The following is a 12654-nucleotide window of genomic DNA, read 5'->3' on the forward strand; positions in this document are numbered from 1 at the left end:
CTTTGGCAAGTGACAGCTGATTTGCCAAGAGTGTTACTCACATTGGCAAACACACACAAATAGACAGTCACGACAGCTTTCTGGCGACAGCTCCTCGGGGTCGAGGAATGACGACTGCTCTCAGATTGTCTCTGAACAGGAGGAGATGCTTGGCAACTTGACAAATCACTAGACTGTGCATGAAACAGATGAGATCCATGCTGAGGAGATAGGAGCTCAGAGTTTGCCTTCTGGTACAGCTTACCTGCAGGAGTTTACATTTCTCTAATTTCTGTCCTTTTTTATTCTGTCCACAGAGCTCTACAGTTACACAGAGGAGCCGGAGTTTGCCCTGAACAGAGACTACTTTGAGGAAGACTTCAGAAGCCATGGTACTGTTTGTACATGCGCATGTGTGTTACTTTAAGGTTTACTTAAAAAAATGTCTTTAATGTTTTCAGCTCACCTGTAAGGGCCCAGCCAGGTGTGTCATTCCCATCTGTCGCTGGCTCACATGAAGAAAGAGAAAAAACTGAGCTTTCTCCAGAGTGTTCCAGACACAAAATGCAATCACAAATACACAAACACACTCTGCCAAGACCTTGCGTTTCACTAGGGCTGGGCAATATGTCAATATTATATCAATATCGATATATCGTCTTAGATTTTGGATATCGTGTTGTCTTTTCCTGGTTTTAAAGGCTGCATTACAGTAAAGTGATGTAATTTTCTGAACTGACCAGACTGTTCAAGCTGTTCTATTATTTGTCTTTACCCACTTAGTCATTATATCCACATTATTGATGATTATTTATCAAAAATCTCATCGTGTAAATATTTTTTGAAGGCACCAATAGTCATCCTTATAATATTGTTGCAGTATCGATATCAAGGTATTTGGTCCAAAATATTGTGATATTTGATTTTGTCCATATCACCCAGCTCTATTTTGCTGTTCCATATCAAACACACAGAAGTTTCCATTCCAGTAGACTGAAGCTGCTGCTTTTTGTTGCTGTGTTTATCAGAGGCCTTGACAGCTCCTCTAACAGTGTGGCTGCTGGTGACCGCAGCTCTGATAACAGGGTCCTTAAAGGACACAGTGAAGGTTAAGTAAACATAGTTTTCATCTCACATGATAAAATGTGTACTAAAGGGAATTACAAGTGAAATTAATAAATGCATTTTGACTTCAGCTTACATTTTTACAATTTTTTCTTTCTCTGGAAAATCCAATTATGTCAAATTGTTTTTGTTTTTCACATTTGAAATCACAACTTAAGAGTAAACGCTGTAAAAGGAATGTATTCAACTTAGTTCAGCTCAGTTTTCTCACCTTAGAAGTGCAACACAGGACACAGTGTGCTGCTGTGGTTTTTAAGCCAGCCGGGGTGAGACGAGGTGGCAAGGCACATCAAAGCTCTGCTCTTTTAAGCTTTTCAAAGAATGAATATCCCCACAGATACAGATGGGAGGGCCCTTCCTAACCATGTGATTAACGTTTGATTAGCAAGAACAAAGCGGCTTTTCCAACATGAACTTTGACAAAAGATGACTATTTGCTGACATGTTTCTGGAGATGATGGACCAATAATTACACCTTTATTTTGTGTGTAACATAACACTGAGATTGCTCTGAAGGTCTCAAGTCACTATGGCACACACTGTAGACTAAAGAGCGTCTTTCCAATTGGACTAGAAAAAGAGCGAGGCAAGCTTCATCCTCTTTATCTGTCACCTCCTCTCCAAGCTGAGGGGTAATGAATAGCGGGATTATATGGGAACTTCTCTGGCTGCTGTTTTACAGAGATAGAGCACAGAGCTGCCTCTTTGCATCACAGTCTTTTCATTAGTGTGTGTCTGTTTGTCTGTATGTGCTCAGTTAGCTTTATATGTCAGAGGGTGGTTCCGTGTTTGCTCTTTGTGTGTGTGCATATGTCAGTGCGACTGACAGTGTGCTCATGTGTGTTACCCTGTGCTACCAGTTCCCTATCAGTCACTCACATTAATCACTGTGATTATCACGACATGTCTAATTTAAGCTCCTTACTGTAAAAACAAAAAACAAAAAAGGGAGAGTTTTTGGAGGACAATGCTGAAACTAGAAAGCACTTTTTGTTTCCTCACTTGAGTAAACAGTGCAGGGTATAAGTAGAAGAATATCTGAGCTTCACTGATAATGGTGATGTTACTGCCCATTACTGTCCACTTAATCAAATGAAGTCTAAGAATAGAAGACTTACACAGTGAAAAAAAATTAGGCTTGAATTCTTGCCAGAGGAGGCGTGAATTTCTTGTAGCACATTTACATTTAGTAGTAATAGTTTTTAGTGTTCACTTTTGACAGTAATCTTCCTTTTTTGTGCATGTACACTTTGTGGGTCTGTTTTCTACTCATGACTCCACTGACTGTTAATTACAGCTCTGTATGCTTCAGCACTCTGTAGCTTTCAGCTATTTCTAGAGCTGATGCAGTGCGCCTGAACATGATGTTGAAAACTAATGACAGACAGATCAAAGCAGCGGTTAGTCTCTATATTTACACACTATAAAGAATTATTACTGTGAGTAACCAGATGATAATAGTCTAACATTATTTGCAGTCACTGGATTCCCCAAATAGTCTTCAAAGAGTTCAAATAATTTGTATGTGAGACTTTGGGGAGAAAGACAGAGGAGATGAGATGTATGACATGCAGAGTGAAGAGTGAGGGAAAGCCCTAAAGAGAATAGACAGAAAGAAAGACTGGAACATAAAAACACCTTTAAAAAAGTAAGGTTGTCCCCCTAAATGGCTGAATCTGGTAAGTCCCCAAATTGCACTTAGCTTTGAAACTTGTTTTCATGTATTGATGTGTTTCAAAACACATGATACACCATGGCTGGATAAAATATTAAAACCAGATGATAACAAGTACAAAGTGACTAATAGGAAAAAAATAAGGAGTATGATAACGAGCATGAAGTGACGAATAGAAAAGAGAAAACAGACCCTATATTACAGAAATGTATTTTCCTTATTTTGTCTCAAATTGTCTTAAATTGTCAAATAAACCCCTTTCATGACAGTCATTTTGACTTGTCAAAGCAGGAAAAGCACAGGTGTAACTGATAACATTAACAATGGCTTCATTCTGTTAATTGTCCCGGTAAGTCATGTCAGTGAGTGAGCATGCACAATATCAGAGCGAAAACCAGGAACTGGCTCACCTAAATGGAATGCAGCCATCATTCAAATGTCATTAATTTCACCCGTGCATTTCCTGCTTTGACAAGTCGACATGTCTGCTATAAAAAGGAAACAAGGAAACAGGTCTATTGTCAATTGACTGCGTCATACACAACACAGTCAGGGCACAATATGTTTTTCATTGTATGAAAATGCACTGTATATTACAATAAATTCCTTGAATACCTTTGAAAGCTAGATGCAAGACTGTGTAATTGTCCAGTGAAAGTTACATAGTCTCACTTTAAAACCCATACAAAGCAGAAGAAAATATACTGATGAAGTGCTTCTGAAAGTAACCTTGGACTCGGTGTTGTCGTGTCCGTGCTGCAGCCCGAGGCAGGAGGTGGATCGAGCTGACAGTGGAGGAGCAGAGGACGTATGTGATGAGGCTGCTGGATGCACTGGAGGTGACTGACAGAGACAAGAGGCTGAAGGTGGCCAGAGCAATCCTCTACCTGGCTCAGGGTGCGTACTGTGATGCAGCATGCGACTGCAGCAGTTACTTAACAGCTGTAATCTGATACTCTGCCACATTTGAACAGAAATTTGCTTTGAACAGCTCAATATCACATCACCGTAATGCGAGGGCCCCGGCTCATAAAGTACTTGTCAGCACAACATACAGTAGCACACAGTAGAATTATGAAAACGAATGTACACTTATATGAGCAGTACAGTATATCAGCTATTTCATATTTAATCTCTAATTCATAGAGTGAACACTTATTCTGTGTCTGTGTTCACGTGTATGTGTAAGAGAGAAAGTTTATGTATTATTCTAAAGTAATTGGTTAGTTAGACACCTCAAAACTTAAAAGTAAAGTGCAAACAGCTTAAAAACACACTTCTTTTGTCCCATTCTTCCCGACACTTTCTTCACCAGGAGTGTTTGATGAGTGTGACACAGAGGTGGATGTGCTCCACTGGTCCAGACACAACGTCTTCCTGCTCTACGACATGGGCATCTTCACAGCGCTGCTGGAGCTGCTCAGCATGGAGATAGAGTGAGTAGGACACACACAGGTTATACTGTATGAGTCATTAAAACATTTCTAGACTATTGCAGGTGAAAAAAAGAACTGCCAGGTAAAATGAAATGCCCGGGTGATGACATCAAATTATTGAGGAAATCAGGAATACTTTTTCTTTAATATAAGCGACAATGGTGCACCCTCACCATGGATTTACTTGATAGGACTGCAGACGTGCTGCTGCTGGTGTTTTTACAGTAAAGGGAAATGAAGGGAAATTGGCAAACAAGCTAGAGACACAGAGAGGGACAACCTTAGGTCAAAGATTCAAGTCCCAAAAGAGTCTATGTTTCTTTCCGTACTAGAGGAACAAAATTCTCTCAGACTCCCATGTTTGATGCTCAGGTCCCTCAGCATGTCTGCTCGTTCCCTTCCAAATTCCTTCCATGTCCTCTTTGAGTAAGAGGCGCTCGCTCGAGTGACAGGAGAGCACGTTCGCAGGGACAGAAGGACACAGACAGACTGAAATGCAAGAATACAGAAAACATGCCGGCTGTGATCCGAAAACACCCGCTGAGGACGCGGTGCGGCAGCGCAGCGGCTCCTTCAAACCGGCTTTGTTGCTACTGGTGTCAGCCTCAGTTGGGATCCGGCTCTTCTTTGTTGTTACATAAGCTGCTCTGAGGCATCATGGCACAGTCTGGCCTATCACCATGCCGCAGAGCAAAGCGGTGTAAGCAAGCCAATCAGGCAAATACACACATGACGTTTGGCAGGTCCTGGCTGGGAATTTGAAAAAAGCATAAAAAAGGCTTTACATAAAAAATAACTGGATGTGTGTATAATCCCTGGATCATTATGTTGTTAATATTATATGTTGGTCATATATTACTTGGAACTATATACAGAGTAGCTCTTCTTTTTCAAATAAACCACTAAAAGGATGTGATCGTTCATGTGTGTGTGTCTGCAGTAACAACCAGGCGTGCAGCAGTGCAGTGAGGAAGCCTGCCATCTCTCTTGCAGACAGCACAGAGCTCAGGTGAGGAATACAACCACATTACACAGTTTTCCTTCATCTCTGATAAAAATGAAGCCAATAAGTAATGTACAAACTGATTTTGAACATATAAGATATTTTGCAGTTTCCCAATTTTACAGTATGTTTTCTGTGTGGCTGTTTTTTTTTTCTCCTATTTTTTAATTCATTTCAGTATTTCTTATTCTCTCCTTCCTGTCATCTGGCCACATGCACACGCATTTACAGACACACGCACACACAGCTAATCTGCAAAATTTAATTGTGTTCTTTGTCCCTTTCCCTCACATTCATTTTCAATGTGTGCTTCTGCTTAATGGAATTGATTTTTGAACGAAATAGGCCAAACACCCCACCACACACACACACACACTAATGTCGTCACACATACACAGGGCTCCGTCTGTGCACTCCCCAGATGAACACTTACGAATAATTACAGGCTAGGGGAGTAGATTCACACCTAATTGCTGCTACAAAATTGAAAACCATTATAGTTATTTTGAACAAAATGGGAAGCTTTGTTGAGTGAACAAAGCACTTAATGCACAAAACACCACCTGACTTAAATCAGTTAATTATAAATGATGAGAGACCATGAAATTATTTCTTCCCGTTCTCAAATGCACATGCAGATTGCATAAAGCAAATCTGCCACTTGCACTTACCTTTCATTGTTACGTATCTTTTCTTTTATCACATTATTTTGGGCCACTAGCATTGTTTAGGGCACCAGTAAAATGCCTACCACACACACACACACACACACACATACACACACTTACATGTGACCAAGCTGATTCCTGTATGCGTTTCTCTTCTTCTTACAGAGTGTTACTGAGCATCATGTATCTGATGGTGGAGACCATAAGAGTTCAAACAGAGGACGACAGACCAGAGTGGAGAGCTGCCAGAGAGGCCTTCAAGAATGAGCTAGGTGTGTATGTAAAACCAATACAAGGCACCTTTACTGAAATATGTGTTGTTCCAGTGGAGTATTCCTTTTATCAGTTTAAGACTTTACATGAATAGATGTAACCAAACTTTTAGTCATGGTAGTGGTATGGCTCTGTCAGTCCACCACGTTGGTCCAGATTAAAATATCTCAACAACTATTGGATGGTTTGCTATGAAATTTGATCCAGATTTCATGGTCCCCAGAGGATGATCTTCAGTTTATGACCAAATACCTGCAAAACTAACGACAGCCCCACCTCTACTTAGTTTTTAGCACTAATTAGCAAATGTTAGTATGTTAGCTAAAGTAAGATAGTGAACATGGTAGTATCATGAACATGGTAAATATTACACCCGATCAGCATGTTAGCATTATTATAGTGAGCATGTTAGCATGCTGACAGTAGCCTTTAGCTCAATACACTGCTGTTGCATGGCTATAGACATTGTCTTGTTTGAATACAGACTACTAAAGTTTGTTTTTATTTGATATACGCTCACCTGCCACTTCGTTATGAACACCTGTACAATCTAATGCAATCCATTACAACAGCTCTGTCATAAATTTGACACATTTATGAAGCTTATACATTCTCAGTTTTTGTTGACATTGTCAGAAAGGTGATAATTCTACTTTATGTCTACTATTGAGCTTGTAGTGGGTTGTGGTGGTTTACTGGAATGCATTATATTGAATGGTGTTCCTAATGGAGTGCATCATATTGAAAAGCGCAACCCATTAACATACATGAGTAAAGCAAAATATTAGGAACACTTTTCAATATGATGCACTCCAGTACACTACCACCACCGCTGTTGTATTGGATTGCATTAGATTGTACAGGTGAACCTAATGAAGTGGCTGGTGAGTGTAAGTCTAATGTCTTGTGCTTTGTGCAATTTTAATGAGTGATCTCATTGTTTGGTAAATTTCATTCCAGTAAGTTAGACTATAATTGGAAAAAAATCCCTACTTTATGGCCATCATGTTGTATCTTGAAAGGAGTGTATACCTTCACAGTTGCTTTCATATATTCACATATCCAGTCCAAAAATATTGTCTGTAACCTTTCACCCCGCAGGGTCACCTCTGTACAACGGTGAGCCTTTTGCCCTGCTCCTCTTCACCATGGTGACCAAGTTCTGCAGTATGAATGCGCCACACTTCCCCATGAAGAAAGTACTTCTGCTGCTCTGGAAGACCATCTTGGTTAGTACATCACAACCATTCATACATCTGAGGAGAATGCACATTCATCTGTTTCTGTGCACTTCTGTGTTTGTGTGCATTTGTTACTGCTTTTATGTTTGTTTTTACCCACAAATAACACAGCACATATTTTAAAGCAGTGGTCCTAATCTGGGGGTCAGTCCATTTACCTACAAACTGCCTATTCTGCCTGGACTTTTATATACGTTCAATACAATTACCTAACCATACTAGATTTTTTATTTCTTGAGAAAAGTATGAAGAATGAATTGTTGGCTAAAGATACAGTCATCTGTGTTCAGGCCTCTCCTTGATTCATAAGCCCATAAATCTCTGTGTTTTCCATCTCCATCATTACTGTCCAGTTCACCTTGGGGGGTTTCGAGGAGCTGCAGGAGATGAAGGTGCGGGGCCGCGAGCGTCTGCACCTGCCCCCACTGCCAGAGGACAGTATCAAGGTGGTCAGAGCCATGAGAGCAGCGTCGCCACCGGCCTCCGCCATGGAACTAATTGAACAGCAACAGCAGCAGAAGAGAGGCCGCCGCAGCCGCAGGGTACACACTCCCCCACACACACATACACACACGCACACACACACACGCCACACACATTCAGAGTTTCATTTGTCTCGTTTATCTCGTTTAACACATAGTGTAAATGCAAAAATCGAATATGCATTCACCGAGAACGACATGTTCGTTTCAAACACGTCTAGCAGTGTAGTTTCACACACAGTCCCAGAGTTGTGCTCCAACATCCAGCTGTTTATCTAACCCAGTAACACAGAAGACAAAAGTGTGCGTGGTATCTTTAACCCTACAGTATATCTGTACAACAATAACATCATAAGTGCTAACTGAGATCATACAGGCACTCAAGACTAATGCTAAGTCTTTATAATTATTCGCTTCATCTGTTTCCAGTAAAGTGACTCTATCGAATTCCTTCTGTAACTCCTCCTATAACTCTTTGCTGGGTCCAGTTTTCCAAAAGTGCTTTGGTGCCAACATCATCAGTTCCCTGTTGTAAGTCAGTGACCACAGATGATCTTGGTGCTGGGACGGCTTTGGGAATCTCAGCCCAGCCTGCTGTTTGTAAAGCTTTAACCAGACAGGCTCTCTCTCTCTCTCTAATTGCCCTCTGGTTTCTCATTGCCCCTCTTCCTTGTGTCCCCACAGAGTGCCTTTGTTGATAGCTTGGAAGGAGACAGTCCCTTTCCCAAGAAGCAGGTCTTTACCCACAAATTCCCTCTTCGTTTTTTTTTTTCCCTCTGCATTTTCTCTCTGCATTGAGCTGGACTTTTTTGCACTCTTCTCCCACATCCCCGCCACCTTCTATCCTTTTGCCTTCCCCTCTCCTTGCTCTTTTCTTTTTCCCCTTCTCTAATTCTCTTTCTCCTGTTATTAAACCTCATTTGATCACACAGGGATGCACCAATACGTAGAGAGTGATGTTTCACAACACTGAAAAATTTACATTTTTTCTCTGATATAGTAAGTTTTAATTACTTACGTTATCTAAATAATTGTATCTAGACACTCCAAACTAATCCGATGACAGAAATAGATCAGAAACGTTAAGGTTTTGGTGCAACCCTACTCTGTGCTGGACATCTAATACTGCATGTTTGTTCTTCATTTATTTCCATTTTCTTTTGTCTCTTATTTTTCTTTCTTTCTTAACTTATCCTCCTTTCATTTACTTCTTCTTATACATGCCTCCATGTCTCCATCACTTCCATAGACATTTTTTAACTTATTTTTAGCCTCCTCATGTCCCTCTTTTCCTCCACCTGCTCCTCTCCTCTTTGCTTTTTCTCTTAATATTTCTCCTCTTCTTCTTGCTTTTTATCCCCCTTCTCCTCCTCTTCCTCCCTGTCCTCCCACTTTCCTTTCCTCTTTCCTTCACACAGTATTATTTAGTCTCATTTTTCAATTCAGTTCTCTCCTCACTCTCCATTTACACCTCATATCGTCCCTTCCATCTTCTCATTTCTTCTTCTTCTCTCCTCCTCCTCCTCTTCCTCCTCTCTCCTCCTCCACTGCGGCCTGCTCGGTACGGGGGCGGGGTTTGAGAGACAGGGCTGACTTGCTGGCTGTTGTCATTGGCGCTGGAGCAGTCACTCTCCACTGTCCCATAAAGACAGTCACTTCAGACATCAACAGTAGTAGCATCTCCCCTTGTAGTTTTCATCACATTTGCTACCAGGTTTGGCCTCAAAAATCACCTTGCACCGTAGACTCTGGACTAGGGGTCAATGTCATTAAATTGCATTCATTGAGGAGGTCTTGAATATAGTTTTTCCTCCGAGGGTGTTATATTTGGGTTTCAGTTAACCTCTTAAATGGATGTCATTGAAAGCAGTTGCCCCCTAACCCTGATAGAAAAACACTAGCTTTACCTCCCACATAGCAGAGAATGGCTTCTCCATAGAGAATGGCTCACGACACAGTTTCACTTCCTCTCTCCCTCCCTCTCTTCCTTCTTCCCACCATACACTCACTATATATTCCTCACGTAGTCCAGCATTAGTACTACCACTGGCACACCATACATTGACTGCACTAGCTCAACTAATGTCCAGAACGCTGACTCATGCCTGATGCTTGCACTATTGCCCCAGTCATTCATTGGAGAAATGGTTTGAACTGAGATACTATGTGTGTGTGTGTGTGTGTATGTGTGTGAATGTGTGTTTCGCACTTGAACTGATATGGAATTGTTTGTAGATAAGAGCTCAACTAAAAGGCCTTATTAGGTTTTCTTACTGTTTTTATGCCTGTATCTCTTTGAATGCAGATGTGTGGTAAGTTGAACCAGAAATGTTGCTTGCGGTTGCTGTGGAAAGTTTTCTTTTCCCTCCCACTTTGGGAAAATGTCACATTGATTTTGAGCTGCCCTTTAAGGATTTTGGTAATTCTACGGTTTTCAACACAACAGTGGTCTGTACAAGATAGAAGAGAAGAATTCAAAAACAACACTGTTTCTTTTTTTTTTTAAAGGAATAGTTTTACATTTTGGGAAATGTTTGCAAGCTTATCTGCTTTCATGTTGATAGTTAGATGAAAAGATTGATACCACTCTCATGTCTGTACACTAAATATGAAGCTGGAGCCAGGAGATGATTAGCTTAGCTTAGCATTAAGACTGGAAATGGGTAAACATCTCTGCTGGCTCGATCCAAAAATACAAAAAACATCTGCCAAAACTAATATGTTTTATCACTTTTGTTTACTGTGTACAAAAACTGAAATGTCAAAACAACAAGTTGTGGTTTTACAGGGAGAAGGAAGGAAGAAGTCACTGTTAGCAGTCAAAGAATAGCCTAACACGTAACCTGCTATAAATCTGTAACTTTAAAAAAACGAAGATATAATGTGTTTATTAGTGAGCTTTAGAGGTGCCGGTTGGTAGATGTTTTTACCTTTGGACAAAGCCAGGCTAACTGTTTCCTCCTGTGCCCAGTTTTTATGCTAAGCTAAGCTAACTGCCTCCTGGCTCTAGCTTCATCTTAAAATCCACTGCACACCCATACTCATCCCACACAGGTGTTTTCACTTACCTTGTTTAGTTAGATCTCTTCCATGGACTTTGTGGGTGTGCACAAACTGTACTTGACTGACATATCCCTCATCCTTCTGTTGGTTTTATTGCACCTGTCAACAAATTGGCTTTGTCGCTCTTATTAGCACATAGCTTTGAATACACCTGTGTGGGTGTGCAAAGGTCTTTAACAAGAATACACATACATGAGAGCTGTATCAATCATCTCATCTCACTCTGCTAGAGAGTGAATAAGTGTAACTCCTCAAAATGTTAAATTCCTTTAAAATGAAAATACTGGTGTTTTCTTTTATAGTTTGTGCTAGTCTTTTTGGATACATTCACATTGTAAACCTAAATGCTTCTTTTTGATCTATCCCTAAATTGGAATTTTGTTAAAATGCTTTTCAGGCTGCTCATAGTATCTTGTAAATGGGGCAAATGTCTGATATATCAGAATAATCTAGCAGCTTTCTGTAATGCTTTATCTGCAAGAAATTTACCTGGGTCGTCCCTTACGACGGTTCACAGTGAGGTTTTTACAAAGTTACAAATGTTGGATGGGTTAGTTACTCCTTGGAGTGTGTTTATAGATAATCTTAACATGAGCAATCCTCCCAGTGCAGCTGACCTCCTGCTCTCTCTCTCTCCCAGCCTCTGGTCAAGCAGGACAGCCTGGACACATACAACGAGCGGGACCCCTTCAAGAACGACGATGCACGGGATGAGGAGGAGGACCCAGAGGACACAGACAGCGGCATCGAAGGCGAGGTGGACCCCTTGGACCGTGATGTCATCATCCAGCCCCCACCACCACCGCCTCCTCTGAGACCCCCGACGGAGAGGGTCAACTTCCCTAAAGGCCTTCCCTGGGCCCCTAAAGTCAGGTTAATTGCACAGTTTTTGTTTCTAATTCAGTTTTTTCAGTAATTCTAGTAAATCAGCAGAGCTCAGAACAGTTTCAGCTCTGCCTCACTTCAAGATGAATCACAAACTTTATCCATACTCTACACTAAAACTTAGACAGGAGATGTTAAATCAGATTCTGCACACAAAATAGCATTAAAAACAAATTATACATTTACCTACGGCTCTTAACTGCTTAAAAAGGATTTCTGTCACATGTTTTATTAGTTTAAAAGCACTTAGGTGTTATTCCATAGAATAAAACCTTCAAATGATGGCTGGCCCTCTGCCATTTCAACCATTAAAGTAGAGAAAACTTCCCACCCACAGCCACTACTTAACACCTTTTGGCTGGCAACTGGTGTCTCTTTTCCACCCTAATTCTGTACTACCATTTGAGAGGTTAAAGCTAAATATTAAATAAAAAAATCTCTCTCAGTTTTCTTTTGTCCCTGTCATCTGGCAATATGCTCTCCATCTGTGTATTCCTGTGTGCCTACCCAGGGTGCTGCTGCTGCTTCAGGCACATGAATAATGCATCTGAAAGAGGACACAAACACTTACTAACGCTGCATTTATCAGGCATTAATTATCAGAGAACCTACATTCTGATTATCCTTTAGTGAACTCTTTTTGTGTATTTCTGTTTATTTCTGTGTCAGTGCATAGCTTTGAATCGAGTGCTGCAACATACAGCTCTGATTAAATGCTGATCGGTAAGACAGACAGCAGCAGCAAACAGTGTGACCGATGAGATTTCAGAAAGCTCATGCAGTGTGTGTGTGTGTGTGTATGTGGGCGTATGCACACATGTAAA

At 40.9% G+C, this 12654-nt stretch overlaps 1 protein-coding gene across 4 annotated transcripts in view; it reads left to right on the plus strand.

Annotated features, from left to right (window-relative positions):
* strip2 (striatin interacting protein 2) overlaps positions 1–12654 on the plus strand; it is a 29273-nt gene that overhangs the window by 10757 nt on the left and 5862 nt on the right. For 3 of the 4 annotated variants that reach the window (XM_042402800.1, XM_042402804.1, XM_042402802.1), the window contains exons 4-12: positions 297–371; positions 3542–3676; positions 4095–4215; positions 5156–5224; positions 6052–6158; positions 7261–7388; positions 7754–7942; positions 8567–8617; positions 11586–11818. In XM_042402800.1, the coding sequence (XP_042258734.1) occupies positions 297–371; positions 3542–3676; positions 4095–4215; positions 5156–5224; positions 6052–6158; positions 7261–7388; positions 7754–7942; positions 8567–8617; positions 11586–11818 (1108 nt within the window). The remainder of the gene's footprint in view (positions 1–296; positions 372–3541; positions 3677–4094; positions 4216–5155; positions 5225–6051; positions 6159–7260; positions 7389–7753; positions 7943–8566; positions 8618–11585; positions 11819–12654) is intronic. The other variant, XM_042402803.1, reaches the window with a different exon arrangement.

The sequence above is a fragment of the Thunnus maccoyii genome, chromosome 23 (genome assembly GCF_910596095.1).
Source record: "Thunnus maccoyii chromosome 23, fThuMac1.1, whole genome shotgun sequence".
NCBI lineage: Eukaryota > Metazoa > Chordata > Actinopteri > Scombriformes > Scombridae > Thunnus > Thunnus maccoyii.